This window comes from Dermacentor silvarum, chromosome 3 (genome assembly GCF_013339745.2).
Source record: "Dermacentor silvarum isolate Dsil-2018 chromosome 3, BIME_Dsil_1.4, whole genome shotgun sequence".
Lineage (NCBI taxonomy): Eukaryota > Metazoa > Arthropoda > Arachnida > Ixodida > Ixodidae > Dermacentor > Dermacentor silvarum.
In genome coordinates this window covers 62,627,880-62,646,650 of record NC_051156.1, presented here as the reverse complement: position 1 = coordinate 62,646,650, position 18,771 = coordinate 62,627,880, and the positions used below count along the sequence as shown (strand labels likewise).

Sequence of the window (18,771 nt, the reverse complement as noted above, 5' to 3'; positions counted from 1 at the left end):
CCCCGTCAACGCTTCACCATTAATTTGCGACCAGTTTGTGTGACGACTTGCCCAATGTTGTCGTCGCGCCCGTATGAACACTGAAGCAAGCCAAGAAGATCACAAGCACCGGTACGATGCCTCTTACCGCGTCGTTTCCTACCGCCCTGGTGACGATGTGCTCCTATAGACACCTGCATGAACACCCGGTTTATGTGAGAAGCTTGAGTCTGGATATATTGGCCCCTACGAAGTCATATAGCAGACCTCGCCGGTGCACTATCGCGTTACACCTGTTGATGCCCCAACAGGCCGACGCTGCCGTCTAACAGAGATCGTGCACGTCTCTCGCCTGAAGCCCTTTCATCTGCGTTCCACAGTCTAAAGTGCGGCCAGGGAGGCCGCTTTCGTTCACGGTGGGAAATTAGTGTAAGCATTTACGTGGACTTCATCTCATCTGTACAAAACCCTCATCAATCATCGGCTCGAGTTCCTGTTTCGTCGGCGCCATCTTTCCTTCTTGCAATAAAGCGTCGTCTCGACCGTAGTATTTAAATATCTTTAATGACTCTGCGATATCAGCAAGAATGACCGATTTAACGAAGCCAACCGATCTGCACAAGAAAGCGGTCGGTATTTCTGATTCCACTTCGGCGAACTGAAGTTTACGCAGGGTTTGGCTGAATGACCCACGAATGTACACTTTATTGTGGGACTCAAACGTTTTCACCATAGCTCGTCTACGTAGACTCGTTAATTCATAACCCACAATTTCATCTGCCACCTAACTATTACGAGATGAACAAACCAAGTTCTGCTCTTGTTCGGTTATTTCTTAGGCGCCTTTCTTATGGGAATGGCCGCAGCGCGAATTGCAACACGTGCCGATGTCACGAGAGCTTCACACACTTTCTTGACCATGCTTGAGTAGAATTTCTAGTTGGACTAGCTGTGGTGCTTGATCGCTTACAATAAGTTTAACGCGATGCGAACGAGCCACATATCAAAGACACGGAACGCGGGCGCTAACTGGCAACTGTTCATTGTCATATCCCGTCCCGTGCATTACATGCATGGTTTTTAGTTCAGCTCTGTAACTATCCTAAGACGTACATACTTTACTTGCATTGCTTTATTGTAAACCGCCCATGCAAGTGATGCACAACATTACGTTCGTGATAGACTGGACAGTAAGATTCTGAGGCTGCACTGCTAAGGAGTCTTCGCGCAGAATTCTGTATCTACATTGCTCCAGTTTCAGCTCTCTAATTCGAATACAACACACGATACACTCTGAGAATGCTGGTTCTCAACAGGCCTAACCTTGCAGGGTTGCCAGCCAGAAGAGCACCGTTGGTTAGCCTTTATCCTTTTCTATGCACCGTTCTCTCTACGTACATTGAGCACAAGGCGATGGAGAGGTTCTGGTCTTGATGAAAGGGTTCGCAATACATGCGTATCTCCGCCCTACTTGTGCCTGACGGCCACTTATATGCGCATGCAGTGTGGAGTGACAGGCGAAACGATTCATTGAATCGACTCTCGCACACACGACAGAGACGACAGCCGTGTAAGATGATATAGAGCAATTCGGAAAAAGTAACGCTTGTTTTTGTTTTCTGTTTCTCATAACCAGCGTCGTTTCGCAAGGAAAGGCGCTTTTTTCTTTGCTGAGAAGGAATACGAGCAACCACGACCGTCATCGCTTTCACCAGTAAGTTCTACTCAAAAATGTTTTATTCTTAACGGAACATACAAATTTACCGACAGCGAGCCATAGCACAGCTCTGTGATTGGCCAGTTTCGACGTCCGAGCCAGGAGTGGCTCTTCTAGCAGCCTTCTTCGTATACTTGGTATTTCGCAGTGCCACACAGCAGAGCGTAAACGAATTCACAGCAAGTATTCTTTTGCTTAAGTGCTATCTCTGTCGCCCAGTAACTGCAGCCTTTCCCTGAAAAAGAAGAGTGACAACGATGTTTAACTATTTTACCAAGTTAGTCGCTACATCATTCATCTGTTCTTGTTTTAAAGCTTAGTTACTTGCAAAGCAGCACACTTATCATATGAAGCATTTGGCAAGTACGTAATACCATAACATAAAAAATTCTCGAAAAGTATTCAACAGCAATAAGGCGCTCGCAACACGAACCTAACCTAAATGCGGTTGCAGTTAATGCGCACATGTTTTTCTTTTGAGTTATTGCAGTACATATATTTTTACACAATTTATTATGCGTTGATTATTGTTCTAAATGCGTGGTACAGTGATTATAAAGTATGAGATAGGTTCCTAACCTCCTTGTTGTATCGCATCTATATCGACAAGACGAAAGTGCTGAGTAAGCTTAGGCTATCCTTTCAGATGGTATACTGTACTGTATAATTTGGTAATTCACAGTTTGGTCACAAGGCACATCCATTGTACCGATTGCGTGCTTCAATATGCCGGTGTTTTATGCGTGTTAAAAGCCAGTGCCAGTGCTGCTGAGTAATAAATTATTTTGAGGCTGTTATCTCACAACAGATCTTCTATTATAGGACGCGATTATTACGGTGTAATGTCCGAAATACCTCGTCATGTTAATTTAGACATCCTTACTGTGGCTGTAGCTCAAACTTCAAGTCAAGGCTCTCACATATGGTTAACCATAAGAAATCTTAATCTCGCTTACCACCGTCAATGTAGCTATGACGGAGCACTTTGCACTCCGTACAGCTTCGATAGGCCGCTGTCAGGTTGAACGCTTCACTTGGATCTGAAACATTGCAACTGCTTTGAAAATTGTATTTTGGGGCAATGCAAGATGATGCGGTGCAGAAGAAGATTAACTGGAGCAGCAATGTACTTCACCGCATATATTTTCCACAGATTTTTTGACACCGACACTAGCCAGAGGGTTTGACCCATCAAAAAAACATATCCTAAATTCATAAACAAAATTAAATTAATTTTAGCTATCAGTAAACTACCCTTTATTGTCTATACCACACCCGACACTACAAATGATTTAACCCAAAAAAGCATGCAGAAACTGTACTGGAGATGTCTAAGTATTCGTAAGCATACCCCCAAATATCGGTTGACCCACCCCCATATTTCAAGTTGACCCACCCACAAGTTGCAAGATGGGCCACCCCCAAATCTTAGTTTGCCCGCCCACAAATTTCAATTGGCACACCCCCAAATTTCAAGATGGGCTACCCCCAAATTTAAGGTTTTTCACCTTCAAATTTAAGCTGACCCACCCCCAATTTCAAGTTGACCCACCTCCAAATTTAGGTGGCCTGCGCCTACTATATGTTTCCCCATGAATTTTCTATGGAGCCCTATATATCCCTATGGATAGGCATAAATTTTCTCATATGGGTATTCTGTCAATTTCTTTGGTTTCAATTTTTTATCGCTTATAAAGCTACCACATTTACACTATTATAGTTTGCGCCCAGATACATTACTAACAATGCCAGAAAATATGGTTGGCTATGGTACTACCTAATTGAAGGCCCCAGTTGCACTACTCTTGGGGCTGTTTACTCAGGGAACGTTGGCATAGCGTCATGAAACCTACATTTGTGAGCGCGAATGCAGAATAAAATTTGCTATACTAGAAACTTATGCTGTAAATGCACTGTCAAATCACTTTGCTGGTAGTACAGGATGTTATCTTCTGCTGCGATCCCATCTTTTCATGCACGAGGGCTTCAATGACAAGAAGGCGAGATGAAAGTGTTAATCAGTTATAAGTATAGTACCATGGGGCAACCACAAATTTTGGCTAACATGCAGCAAAGTTATTCCGATCCTCTCATACATTTTAAACAAGTGAGCTTCCACACGTTTTTGTGTAATGGTTGAGAACTTCAGGATAATTAACGAGAACGCGCAAGAAGCACTGCAAATGGGGTAACATCCGCTGAACCACATAGAAAGGGCATGGGCCACTCTATTGCCCGGTACACTCTTGGCTGCGCTAGGCTGAAAAAGAAAGTTATGGTGCACCCGAAAGTAGAATGTTGCGAATGAATTCCACACGGGCTACTCAAAGGGAAAGCCTTGCGGTTGAAGAGAAGGTCATTGTCCTGGTCTGCTGATCGAACCCTTTGGCACATTTTGAGAATTTCCTATGCAGAGTCGTGTCACTCTCGAATGGTCGTTAACTATTTCTTTAGTTCCTCGTTGCGGAACTCCGCAAAATACTTTGTTTAAACTACGCTGTTCTTTGAGTACCTTTCGACTGACTTGCTTCCTCCACCCTACCGCCAAGAATGCTCGGGGTCGACGCATTCGTACGATCATTTATGTTAAACCTATAAGCCGAGACCCGAATACGCATCAAAATAAAAACATATCAAGACAGTCTGTAGAATATTTGTATAACTTTTGCTGTTATAATTTTTATCTACAGCCTTTTGATTTCTGGGAGAGGAAAAACCAGACAGACGTTGGCGCCTGGTGTCCACAAATTATATTTTAGCAGGGGCTGCTCAAGCAGGGGGGAGATGGACCAAATTACGCTGGCCTTCAATCCTGCAACCGCCGATCCCACTGCTCGCGTACCATGGGCGTGCTAGGCGTATCGTGGTCTCTTCGGTCGGATCACTGTCATGTAGTAGCGCGCTACAGGCGCCCCTTCTAGCGAGGAAGTCATGAGAGTGGGACGAATGGCAAAAAGCAGATGGTGGTGGTACGAAACGCTCACGGCGAGTATGACTGGTCTGGTCTGGAGGGAATGTGACAGCAGAAGTCGCTAGAGCATCAGTCAAAGTAGGCAGGCTTCAGATGATTGGCGGAAGCCGTATCTTCCGGGCCGTTGATGAGCAATAGAAAGTATTTAGGTGCACGCTTGAGTATCTTGAACGGACCATCATACAGGGGCCGTAAGGGAGGTCGCACAGCATCGTGGTGCACAAAGACGTGCGTGCAGTTCTGAAGGTCACGGTTGATGTGTACACAGCGGGAAGAACGTCGTTGTCGGGGGTGAACGGTAGTACGCATAGCACTGCGTAGATGGTAGGCGTAATCGGAAACGTCAGCAGGTACAGTGGTCGAGTCGTCCATGAATTCGCGAGGGACACGAAGAGTGGTGCCAAACGTAAGCGCTGCGGCGCTGGAGGAAGATTCACTGTGAAGAGAGGTGCGGATGCCAAGCATAGCGAAAGGAATGCACTCGATCGATGATGAAGGAAAAGTCGAAGCCATGAGTGAAACCGTCAGTTGGCGGTGAAAACGTTCGATGATCCCATTGGATATCGGGTGGTAAGAGGTAGTCTTGATGTGAGTGACGTCGAGGAGCACAAATAGGTGGGCCAACAACGTTGAGTCGAATTGACGGCTTTGATCGGCCGTAATGGGGGAAGGCACACCATTGCGGCTAATCCAGAAAGTGATGAGTGCTCGACCTATCGACTCTGCCGTTATGTCCGGGAGGGGCATCGTTTCAGGCCCTCTGGTAAACCTGTCAGTGCAGGTTGCAGGTTAATAGGTAGCGACGGTTCCCGCACAGAGCAACGGAACCGACATTATTGACGTGTAGATGGCTGAAGCGTGATTACGGGAACGAGAATGTGCCAAGAGAAGTCACCGTGTGGCACTTCAGTTTAGATTGCTGGCAGTTAAGGCACGCGCGGGACCAGCGACGACCACATACGTTGATGCTAGGCCACACATAACGAGAAGTGACGAGTCGCTATGTTGCCCATGTGCCAGGATTAGCCAAAGAATGCCGTCAAAGACGGTCCGGCGGCATGATCGGTACACTTAGGGACGAGGATGACCGGTCGACGTATCACAAGCGAGGGGCACGTGGCAGTAAGGAAGCACCAAACATCTTCAAACAACAGGGAGGTGCCGCTCATGCGAAGCAGCTGGAGCTCGGCGTCGATACTCTGGGTGGCAGCAATGACCGTGAAGTCTATAACTGGTCGGCGGTGGTCGGTTGCATGATTGGCGGCACGAGAAAGTGCGTCGGCGACGGTGTCAAATTTTCCGCTGACGTGACGAATGTCGCTGGTGAATTCGGAAATGCAGGCGAGCTGTCTGATTTCGCAGGGAGCGTAGGCGGTGCTGCTGGACGCTAAGGCGGACGTCAGTGGTTTATGGTCAACAGGGACATGAAAGGAAAGCCCCTCGAGAAAAAAAGTGCTTCACAGTCAAATAGATGGCGAGAAGCTCTCGGCCAATTGTCCTGTAGCGGCACACACGCAAGTTTCTTGGAATAGAACGCGATGAGCTGCCAAGCACCAAAAACTAAGTGCTGCCAGACTGTGCCGACAGCTGTGTACGATGCGTGAACCTTGACGGACGCGGGGCATCGCATTTGGGGTGGACGAGGAGCGTTGCACCGGCAATGGCTTTTTTGATGCCTCTATACACGCGGTCAGTGGTGTCGTTCCAGGGCACGGGAATAATCGGTGTCTTGAGGTTCGTGTCAGAAGCTTGTGGAGAGGCTGCAGTATATGGGCACAGAGAAGATTGAAGCAGCGCTAATAGTTGGCGAGGCCGAAAATTCGCGCAATTTCCTGGTGGTGGATGGCTAAGGAGACTCACGGATGACTGTGACAAATGTCGGGAATAGACGAATGCCGTATGCATTAAGGCGATGGCCGAGGAAATCCAACTCAGTAACACCGAACTCGCTCTTCGGACCGTTAACGACAAGACCAAACTTGTTAAGTCTTGCGAACACTTGACGTAGGCGGAGCTTCAGCTTCGGCGGTGGTGCTGAAGACGAGGATGTTGTCAAGATAGGCAAAGCAGCACGTCATGCCACGTAATACCTGGTCAAGTAAACGCAGAAAGGTCTGCGTCGCATTACGAAGATCGAAAGCCATGAGCGAGACCGAAAGACAAGACCGAAAGGCAAGACCGAAAGGCAAAACCGAAAGGCAAAACCGAAAGGCGAACTTGCACGGTTCCATCATGTTCGCAAATAGCTGCTCCATGTCGGGCGGCGATTTCTTCAAGTGTTTCCTCCGGCTCAGCGGTCCGGAATAACAAATGGATCCCGGGTTTCGGCACCAGGTGTAGCGTATGGGAATACAGCAGACGCGAAAGCTTGTCAGGGTAGACTATGGATGCCTTTACTTGCTTGGTTTATTCAAATCGAAAATGCGCGCGAGATACCCCCGTCCTCTTCTAATTTGTAACCAGCGTGACAGTGTTGCAGCGAAGACGGCAGCGTCACAAGAACAACGGAGTAATGACTGCATGACGACGATGTCAAGACAACGTCTGCCCACCTGCGCTTTTTCCTCCGCTTGTTTACTTCATAGAGGCCAGATTCTCCTGTGAACATTCGCTTGAAAATCATCCACGCACTGTGGGAATCGGGGGATCTACTCTGGACATTACGCCATTTTCTTTGAGGCGTGACGTAGGCGCGACGCGTTCAAAATGGCGCTGATGGCCCCGTTTTGCGAGGTGTCTGATTTCGCAGGGAGCGTAGGAGGTGGTGCTTGGCGCTAAGGCGGACGTCAGTGGTTTATGGTCAATGGGGACATGAAAGGAAAGTCCCTCGAGAAAATGTAGAAAGTGCTTCATAGCCGTTTCCTCCTAAATAAAGATAAAGCAGCTAGCTCAAAGCATACGATTATTCCGTCTAAAACGCCTCTTCCGTCGTCTACTTTATTAGCTAGGAAACGTGTCCCCGAGAAACGGAATGAGTCATCGTATATAGATAGTTTGCACGTACGTCATCGCGGACGCCATCTTTAGGTACCAGCCGGTCAAGAAGCGGCGTAATCAAGAAAGATGACCGCATGACAGCACGACAGGCGCGTCTTGCGTCGAACGTCAAAGCGATAACAGTGATAAACCTGTGAAAAAAGTGTCACAGTTTCGCCCTAAGGGCGAAGCGATGAATGCGATAGCAACACAGCTATGTCATACGAAGTAAGGTGAGCGGCTTTGGTAGCAATTTGAATTGTAGTAAACATGAGCTGGATTAAGTAAGCAGGTGTGCTGCGGCGTAAGTAGACCGACATGAAGAGAGACTCGATGACCACGAGAAGGCGCGTGTGAAACGGTGGTGTTGATGAGAAGCGCTTACCGTGGGAAGCGCGTGCGAAGGGACACACCTGTAGTGCTGCACTGCCGATCTGGGCAGCATTGCATGTGTAGCGTCCGTTGGAAAATGTGGCCCGACTATTACGAACTGAATGAACAAGCGTGGTGTGAGCGCGCACAAACAAACATGAATACATCACACTGAATGACTGCAGCCAACGACTGTCAAAACGCTGGCAGCGGGCGAAGGTACGTGCGGTCTATCGCTTCAACGGAAACTGAGCGGCGAATGCGCATAAAGGTCAGAGCCGTGTGGAGATAAGAGACGGTGCGGTCGAACGAACGACGAGCGCGGTTGTTGGCAGCGTAGAAGTGCGCCCCCCCCCCTCCGTTTCTTCCGGCGCTGGCTTCCCGCTTCCTTGCTTGCGCGTGGGAGAGATAAGAGACTGTGCGGACGAGCGACGAGCGCGGTTGTTGGCAGAGAAGTGCCCCCCCCCCCTGCTCCCTCCGGCGCTGGCTTTCCGCTTCCTTGCTTGCGCGTGGGAGATTGAGTGCGTTCGCTCTCCGTGATAGCGCGCGTCCCCGCACGCTGCCTCTGGGGCATACGGCGCGCGGCGAAGATTTTATCTATACGGACCCTCACGGCGACGGCGACGCCGACGGCGACGGCAGAAATCCGGCTGAAGTGTCCATATAATTGCTATCGCAATAAAACAGTCAATGTCAAAGCGATAACAGCGATAAACCTGTGAAAAGCAGTCACCGTCAAGAAGTAAAACAGAGTGCGCGTGATAAGACGGTGCACTGACGCCATCGTAGCCGCCATCTTTAGGTACTAGAACGGTGGGAGCTGCCTCCGTGACGTCACATGAAAACTATGTATTGGCGCCAACGAGCTTGCTGTCTCCCTTGAGACAACATACGCGATCTAGCGGTAGTGATGAGCTCACGTTCTAGGCCGCGTTATCGCTTTCTCGTAAAACGTGACTCAGCCAAACGAGCCCCACTCGTTTGGCTGAGAAGCGGCCGAATATCACCGATAACGTTGCGCACAACGAAAGCGCCGGCGCTACCATTTCTCGTTCACTTCGCTTCTTACTCGCACCGCTTGAGGATAAAGCCCCTGGTGCTTTACGTCAGGAAACTTCAAGACGCCGCCTTGCATACATTTTTGGCATTGCCAAATTTTTAGCTCCTGTTGTTGGAGACCTGCAAGCGAGCTTGAGCCAAAGGCCAGAGCTGTTATCCGAGCATCGTTGCGAGAATAAAACGAGGTCATCCGGGCAACTAGTCAAGCGTTAAGAAAACGCGATCTCTAGCGCCCAGCCCTTTGTACAGGACCACATTACATACGCTAGTTAAAGCCCAAACAGGTTACAAAAATATTTTTCTTCTGAGTTCTTCCTAATGTTCGTTCGCAATACAACTGAACCTGGAACTTCTAGTACGCTGGAGTTTTATTTGTCATTTCCAATAGCGACGTTCAAACGGCAGGTACAGGACACCATACACTTCATTGTCATCTTTTGGTGCTGACACAGGGTTGCCTGTGTTCGTTTCAACGCCAGCGGTTGTTGCTTGCGGTGTTGCTCACTTCCTTTTTGAAGGGCTAACGTCGCAATATATCATCCAAGCATCAGAAAAAAATATTAGTCCATAAAACTTGCAGCCCCGCGTCACGTTTCCTCATCTTGATTTAAACGTAAAATTGCATTCAGAAAAAAATTCCGCTTCCCGGCACAAATTTCAAAACACGTGACCTCTCGACAGCCAATCAGAGAGTCAACATGGCGGATAACGGCGGGCGTGTAGCCTCCATGCGTGTCGAGAATAGAACCCCGGCATAAGCAAAGCTGTGGTGAGCCGGCAAGACGAAACGATGCATTTTGACAAGAGACCCATTGCAGTCTTGGGCAACGGCCAAGGCAGGCGGCGGACAAACAATGCCATCACAACCACAGTATCTAACGGTTCATACGCATCGAAACACCCACTCGATGACTTGGGCGTCTGAAAGAATGTGCGGCGACAAACGGACACCGAAATTTGGTTGTGCGAGAGCACGTGGTCTTCGCATCGGCGGAAAATGTCCGGCCTCCGATGGCGTAAACAGATGAAACAGGGAAAGAAAGCTATTCACTTTAAAATAATCGACGCCGCTTCGACGCATGTTTTCATTTCAAGTTTGTCAACGTAGTAATGTGATCGGGTGAAATACTTACTCTCTGCGGGCGTGACCTTCATGACATTTGAAACGTTGTACCCAGGAGAGGACGCAAGCGTGAATGTAGTGTTCCTGTAGCGAGAAATATAGGCGATAAAACGACAATTCTATCGTTACTACATTGTTAAACGACTTCATCGATATGATTATGATTGCAGTCGGTGACAATCCTGTTAGCCTGAAGCAATCGGCAAGCACAGGGACAACATAAAAACCTCGGAAAGAGGTTCGATTGACAACACAGCTGCAGAAAGTTTCAATGGGTAGCATTGTATGGTTAATCGGTCGAAAAGTTTAATATGAGGCCAGAAAACCCCTTTCCCAATACAGTACGAAAATTTGCAGTTTAAGCACATTGTGGGCGCAGTTGATAGTTGGCACCCGGAGTTTAGTGACAAACAACCCATTCTCCGCGATAATAGGCGCTCGGGTGCGAAACATTCGATGAGCCCGTCCGCTTTCGCCGTTCCCCACAAGTAGAAAGGAGACGTTACACCTAAGCTAGAATTGCCTAAGTCTGTACTAAAAGGCGCAGAGCAAGCGGTATGGGGCGCTCTGTTAAACACCGCACCAGTGAGAATGTAAGATGATTAAAGGGGACCCAAAACGAGAGGATGCACTTATCGCGCATGAATTGCGCAGTAAATCCGCCTCCGCTGCCTATGACGGCAATAACGCGTTGGCTATGCCGCACTGGCCATCGTGCAAGCGAATAAAACGGAACTTCCCTGTACGGGAACTGTCGAAGGTATGGGCAGCATTATATGGTTGTCGACGCGGGGCACAATGTATTTGTTTGGTAATATAAATATGTACATATCTGTGGTCGTACGCTTCGCGCACTTATTTAAATAAACGCTTACATCAGCGTAACCTCCACACATCATTACCACGCTTAATTCGTTACGCACCACGCCGACTGCCATATAATGCTGCTCATATCGTGGACAGTTCCCGTTCAGGGAATTATCGCTTAAGTTTATGGGAAGATTGGCGTAGGGAAAGCGTTCCGTGACATAAAAAAATTTCACAGCATATCCACGGGGTGAATGATGATGAGTGGGCGAAGCTCCGCTGGAGAACGGCGATGGCATTGCCCCGAGCCTGCTCGTTCCTGATGGCCGATACCGTGCCGAGGTTGTTGGCAAACCACAATCTGTCGCAGACATTGCAGCTGTGGCCGAAACTGTTGTCTAGAAAGTCGCGCTTCAAACGCGCGTCTGCGCCTTCGGGCAGAGCTCGCTTGAGGCGCTTGGCAGCAGCTTCCCGCGCTCGCGCAGCCTCGGGATCCGCCCGCCTGTACGCGCATTGCCTCGCCGCTTCTCGGGCTCTCACAGTTTCTGGATCCGCTTCTCGGCGTCGCCGTGCACCTTTTTCTTCGCGGGCTCGAACGTCGGGATCCGTTTCTCGGCGCCTCCGTGCAGGTTCGGCTGCGCTGGCTCTCACTTCTGGGTTCTGTCTGCGAGCGCGCGCTGCAGCCGCTTTCCGTGCCCTCCGCTCCGCCGCCTTGTCTTCCATATGGCGCAGCGACTCCGAGCGAAAGAGGAAGCGCGCCAAGAGCGAGCGCATTTTATAGCTCTCACCCCTGGCGGTCTCCCATCGCACTGCATCGAAACATCTCGAACGATCGCCTCCATCCAATGATCTAGTGATCGCTCATCACACTATGCGCTCCCATATATCTGAATGGAGCGAGTGCCGCAGCGCCATCTCGTATTTTATTGCGTCAACTATGCTGCGCTAGCGCCATCTAGTGATATCCCGTCACACTAGCCTTTACCATGTATCTCCATGGTGATGATGATGATGATTTATTGGCATCCCCTTTGAAACGGGGTGGCGACAAATAGTCACCTAGCCTGCTTGACTTAATCAGGTATATTATACATGGATGATGATGATGATGATGATGATGATTTATTGGCATCCCCTTTGAAACGGGGTGGCGACAAATAGTCACCTAGCCTGCTTGATTTAATCAGGTATACTACACATGTTCTTTATCTAGCATTTTTTTATTCCTTTTTCAAAAATTTAGCTTGTACCGCTGCCTATGATTTTAAGAGATCAGGTCGTATCCATCTTTTCCCTGCTTTTTTTCCACCAGTACTCTAATCGTCTCTTGCTGATCTCTACGGCTGATCTGTTTATGTTTCCTTCCACTTTAAACCCAAGCGCTTCTGGGAGTTGCACGTTACCTACGGTTCTCGCTGGGTGGATCCCGTCGCATTCCATTAGGATGTGCTGAGTGGTCTCTGGATCTTTACTGCAGCATACACATATCTCATCTAGTTCCGAATATTTGTTCCGATATGTTTTCGTCCTTAGGCAACCGGCTCGAGCCTCAAATAGCAAGGCACTGCCCTTTGTGTTATCGTACAGATTTTCCCTTCTAATTTCTTTCTTCTCATTCTTGTAAATCTCCATTGTCCTTTTCGTTTCCATTCTTTGCATCCAATTCACGGTCTCTATTTCTCTCACTTTCTTTCTGATGACCCCTGGTTGTCTATTTACAGTTTCGATTATCCTGTACTTGGTTGCCAACTTCCTTGACCTCTTCCTCCATTCTGTGTCCACGCTTTTCATGTAGAGATACTTGTGCACTTTAGCCGCCCATTTATTTTCATCCATGTTCCTGAGCCTTTCTTCAAAACTATTTTGCTTTGTGCTTCTCTGACTTCAAAAGAGGCCCAACCCATGTCTCCATGCACTGCCTCACTTGTCGTATTACCGTGTGCTCCCAAAGCCAACCGGCCTACTGATCTTTGGTTAACTTCCAAACCCGCCAATATATCCGATTTTAAGCATATAATGGCATTTGCGAATGTTAGCGCTGGCACCATTACTCCTTTCCAGATTCCACGCACCACCTCATACTTATTGTGGCCCCACAGTGCTCTGTGTTTCATTAATGCTGCATTCCGCTTCCCCTTTATTTTCAGATTATCTTGGTGGTTGCTTGAGTAATTCTTTCCTTCGTTTATGTGTACGCCGAGGTACTTATATTGCTTCACTATGGGTATTACTTGCTGTTGAATTGACACCACGAAGTTACTCGTGTGTTCATTAAAGATCATAATCCCTGATTTCTCTGTGCTAAACTTAAGGCCTAGATTTGTCGCTGCGTTCCCACAGATATTCGCAAGTATCTGTAAATCTTTTTTATTGTCCGCTAGTAGCACAATGTCGTCTGCGTACATCAATCCAGGGACCTTCTGTTGCACCATTTGTCCATTACGCATGTAGGATAAATCAAAACCTAGTTCGCTGTTTTCCAGTCGTCTTTCTATGCCCTTGACGTAAAGCGTGAACAACAATGGTGACAGAGGGCATCCTTGCTTCAATCCTTGGTGAATTCCCACCATTTGATTTCCTTTTCGGCCTTCCCATGCCACTTGTACTTGGTTGTCTCGATATATCTCCCTCAGCAGCTCCACGAAATCGTCATCTATGCCTTCGTATTGAAGAATATCCCACAACAATTCCCTGTCTACGTTGTCATAAGCTCCTTTAATATCTAGAAATGCTACCCATAAAGGTCTTTTCTGAGCTACTGAAATCTCTATGCACTGAGTTAGTACAAACATATTGTCTTCTAAGCGTCTGCCTGGCCTGAACCCATTCTGTAGTTCCCCCAATACACCGTTTTCCTCCACCCACTTCGACAGTTCTAATTTTATGGCTTGCATTGCCATTCTATATATCACCGACGTTACTGTAACTGGCCTGTACGAGCTCGTCTTATCCTTATCTCCTTTGCCTTTGTAGATGAGATTCATCTTGCTTTCACGCCATCCAACGGGAATATTCTTTGTTCTAATCACTTGCTCTATGGCATTAGTCAGCAGTGCCTTGCTTTTTGGACCGAGGTTTTTGATTAGCTGTATTGGGATTTCATCGGGTCCTGCTGCCGTGTTAGGGACATTTTCTGCTGCCTTTTTCCAATAGAAGCTTTCTATGCTGAATTTTGATCTCTCAAGCCTCTCTGTTGTTGCTGGATCTGTTGTCTGAACTACACTTTTTCTCGTACCGAAGTTATGCCTGATAACGTCTGTGATGTACCGCAGTCGCATCATCGCCTTCATAGATGTTACCGTCTTCATCCCTTATAGCCGTTTGCGAGTTTCTAGTTGGAGCTCCGAGTGCTTTTATATGGTTCCAGAATCTTTTTGGGGCGCCTTTGTCTCTTTTGTGAATGTTATGCACCCAACGTTCACTTGCGCATTTAATTTTCTCTTGCACGAGCTCACTCGCAACCCTTTTCTTTTCTCTGTATGTATTCCATCTAAGGAGCACCTCTTCTTCTTGTAATCCCAACTTTTTGGCTTCTCGATGAACCCTAGATGCCTCTTTACGCTCTTCTATAGCTTGTTTAATTTCCTTGTTCCACCACTTACGTGGTTTCCTCTTTCCAATCCAACAATTGTATTGCCGTGTCCGCCTTATTTCATGCTGCATAACCTCCACCAGTTCCTTATATTCCCAGACTGCTGTAGGAAAAGCCTCAATTTTCTTCTCTATGTTGTTTGCGATCTCTGTTATTTGCTCGTCATTCATTTTTAAAAACTCTGAGGCTATTGGTTCATGTTCTGCGCTGGTATCTCTCCCAAACTTTAATGCTAAACGTCTATGATCGCTTCCTAGGCTATTTTTTCCATTTTCGTCTATTATCATTTGTTCCAGTTGTTCGTAGACCATTTCTGAGACTAAGGCGTAGTCGATACATGACTGCCTGTTTCCGCATTGCCACGTTACCTGTCCATGACACTTATTCTCCCTGTTAACTACTATAAGGTTCTGTTCATCACACAAATCCAGCACTAGAGAGCCGTTGTAATCAGTATATCCGTCTAAATCGTCCATGTGCGCGTTCATATCTCCCACTAATATCACCTGGCCCGAGTTACTGAACTCATTAATATCGCTTCTAATGCAATCGACCAATTCCTTATTTTTTTCCCTGCTATCACTACCTGTCCATAGGTAAGCTACTCCCAGCCACGTCTTTTTACCTTGCCATGTACCACTAATCCATAAATGCTCTTTACATGTCTCGTTTACCCTTCGCCACTTCAGACCTCGCCTAATTAGTACGCCTACGCCTCCGCCTTTCCTTGACCCGGTCATTCTGTTGCACCCTTCCCATACAAAGTTGTCAATAACAGGCGGCTGCTCCAAATCTCGTAGATGCGTTTCGGTCAAGGCGTACACGCTAATCGCTTCATCATTCAGTTGCGTTTGAATTTCCAGCCATTTTTCCTGCTTACGACCACCCTGCACTGTTAATGTAGCAAATTTTACCTTCTCTATTCTTATCCTTTCTGCGTCTTTTCCTGACTCCTGGTCGCCTAATTCTGCCCTTTACTGGTGTTTCGCTATGTTCAATACTCAATCCTGCTTCCTGATTGCCTGGGGCCCGCCTAAAAAAGCTACAGCTCGTGCCGCGAATCGACTTCCGACCGGTGTTGCTACACTTTCACTAAAATGTATCCCGTCACGCACAAAAGCGCCTTCGCGGCCTGCTCGGTGCACTTCTCGGTTGATGTCAATGACCGTAAAATTCATTGCTTTAGCTAGAGTCCAAATTTCCCTGTTTACTGCAAGAACTGCCCTTTCAATTTTATAACCCTGCCTTTCAACCTCTGGCACCGTGCACACCGCGATTTGTACTTCTTTTGAAACATTCCGCAGGTCGGTGACCCCTTTGGCTATTTGCTTTGTGATTCCTGCTCCTCGTCCGTTCAGTACGTCAATCACTCCGCCCATTATCACCACTAGGTGTCTCTCCTCCATTGTGTCCCACATGCGTTCCTTGGCCTTCGCTATCACCTCTCTAATCGGCTTTCCGGGAAGCGCGCTAACCTGGACTCGTTCGTCTGCCCCTACCCTCTCTGCTATCGCCGGTTCTACTTTACGCATGTTGGAATCCCCAACAAAGACAACTCGACGCTTTCCTTCCCCTCATCCGCCGAAAGCTGCCCCCGAAGTCACAATGCCCTCCCCTCCTTTCTTATCCTTGCCCTTGGCTTTGTTTTCTTCCCCGGCCGCGTCAGTGGTATCCCCTTCGTGATTATCACTGACGTTTCCGCCACTGCTTCCCGGCGTGGCGGGTTCGGCTGTCTCTGCACTCGCATCGGAGCCAGCTCCGTTCGCGGTGCTCGCCTCGATGCGTTCATCATTGCTTTGCAGAATGGTGGCGCTCAGCTGGATTTCTGCGTTAGCTAGCTTTTCTTCTGCCTCCTTCCTCTGCTTCTGCTCGATTTCAAGTTCCTTTTCTAGCTTTCCAACCCGCTTAGCTAACTTATCCTTGTCTTGCTCTAGGCGGTCTAGCCGCGACCCTAGCACACACATCCTACAGATAAAATCTGCACCATTCGCTTCGCGTGCTGACTTAAACCGCGTTTCTTCCAGCGCGTAGGAACGCTCGCACTCAGAACAACGCACGCGTGGGTTCCCCCTAGTACCAACCATCATCTCGTACTAACAAGGCGTAGATGTGGGAAAAAAAATTTCTTTACCTACTTTTATCTAAGCGAGAAGACCAAGAAAATGAGAAAGCCTTAAAATAATTTATAAAGAATGCTTGGCTAAGCTAACCCTCCTAAAAAACCAAAAAGTCCAATATAAAATAACAAAACTTATCTCTTTGGCACGCTGCACCTGCTGCGCAGAAATGGCACCTCGACTCGACACGTCCGCTCCCGTCGGCTTCACTCGTGAGAGTCACCAACGCCATCTAGTGATCACTTCACGAACTAGACGAGGTGGCTACAACGGAGGAGAGACTGACCCACGGCGTAAGGAGCTTCGCCCCTAAACAAACCTGTAAGAAATGTTCAAGGAGCTAGTGCTCCACTATCATACTTTAATGAGCTTTGAAGTCTTCCTCAGGAGCGGTACGGTTAAAAAAATTTGTCGCAGTTTCACCCGAAAGGCGAAGCACCAATTGCGATAGCAAATTAGCAGGGAGCTATACGGAGTAAGGATAGTAGTTTTATCAGCCGTGTAAACTTGGACATGCAGCAGCACCAGCAACGCACAGAACTGTTGCCGACGCCGTCGGCGTTTTGCCCGCGTTCGCACCGAACGCACGCGGCGTTTTTATGTAAATACGTATTTGGTGCCGCAGCTAAGCGTCGCCTCACCTCCCTCCCGTCCCCCCACAACCTTTCGCGCGACGGAAAAAGTTGCGTTTGTTCTCTATATATGGAAAGGAGGAAAGAGACGCTTAATTCTGCAGCCCTTCAGGGAGCACGGCGCAGAACGCGCGTTTGCTCTCCGACGTGCGTTCACTCTCCGTGAAAGCGCGCGTCCCTCGCGTCCTTTCACTCGCACATACAGCGTCCGGAGCGCGGCGACGATTTCATCGCCGTTGACATGATACGGAACCTCACGGCGACGGCGACGACGACGCCGACGGCAGAAATCTGCTTTGGAGTGTCGATATAATTGCTATCGCAATAAAATGAGCCCGCGCCTTGAACACCTGTCGAAAGACTCGCGATCTCAACGTGACCACTCGGTGAGTTGGAAGAGAAGGTCAGGACGCTCACAATGCGGCAATTTCCCATGTGGCGCCACAAATGCACCTATGGAGGTAAGAACGCCTTCGGGATGTAGAAAAATGCCTCTATCTAAGCACTGGGGTATCATAATGGCTGAGCACCAGACCGGGAGCGCGGTTGCACCTATTTTACATTTAGTACCCGGCGGCAGCACTTACCTACCATGGCCGCGGCGGATGCTCTTCAACAAGCCAGTCTGTGTTTATGGAAGAGGCGCCCAGAGACCACGCGTGAATTCTCTACTGCGCCCCCTTCTATCTCTACTGCGCCCCCTTCAAATGCGCATCGGAAACGGAACAGTACTCGTCATAGTGCCAGGCCGTGCGCCCATCTGTCTACGCTGTCGTGCTACAGGACACATCCGCCGTGACTGTAAAGTGCCCAGATGCACTAAGTGCCGTACTTATGGGCACGAAGAGGCGGAATGTGCAAGGTCCTATGCTCGAGCTGCTTTTCGAGGAACGGCAGAAAGCAGCGAGTTGGTAATGGACGAAGATGAAGCGGAACAGGCTGCTGCGAACGCGGCCTCAGACGCTGAGACAGGAGCAGACGCAGCTAATGTGAGTGGCGCCCAAGAAGGTAGCCAGGGACAAAAGCCAGCGTCTCTGTCTGCTGCAACCGAGGAGGCTCAGCGAGTACGGCGACAGACGCGAAGGACGGAGGCGTCGCGTCTAGCGAGAAACAGCGTGACCATGTGCTGACGCGAGCTAGTGGTTCCGCTGCTTCAATGGGAACATCGATGGCAGAAGCTGAAGAGGTGGGCGACGTGTCGGCAAGTGTGGAAGACGACCACGCAGCGTCGATGGATCTGGACAGCACGTCATCTAAGCGTCGCCATGACGGCGCAACCAGCGTTCTTCAGGAGCAGCGACTCCGTCAGCCGGAACGGGAGTGGGGCGTCGCTGGGGAAAAAGCCGCGTGTCACCAGTGTGCACAGTGAAGTGCTGGCGGACCAACTCGGGGGGTCCAGAGGGCCGTGTGGCGGCCCCAGAGGGGC

At 48.7% G+C, this 18,771-nt stretch overlaps 1 protein-coding gene across 1 annotated transcript in view; it reads right to left on the bottom strand.

Annotated features, from left to right (window-relative positions):
* Nucleotides 1–1,736: 1,736 nt before the first annotated feature.
* The window catches only part of LOC125944490 (uncharacterized), a 32,768-nt gene continuing 15,733 nt past the window's right edge, over nucleotides 1,737–18,771 (bottom strand). The window contains exons 3-5 of the mRNA XM_049664992.1: nucleotides 10,208–10,281; nucleotides 2,653–2,736; nucleotides 1,737–1,931 (exon numbers count right to left, since the gene is read on the bottom strand). Coding sequence (XP_049520949.1) covers nucleotides 1,810–1,931; nucleotides 2,653–2,736; nucleotides 10,208–10,281 — 280 coding nt within the window. The 3' untranslated portion in view covers nucleotides 1,737–1,809. The remainder of the gene's footprint in view (nucleotides 1,932–2,652; nucleotides 2,737–10,207; nucleotides 10,282–18,771) is intronic.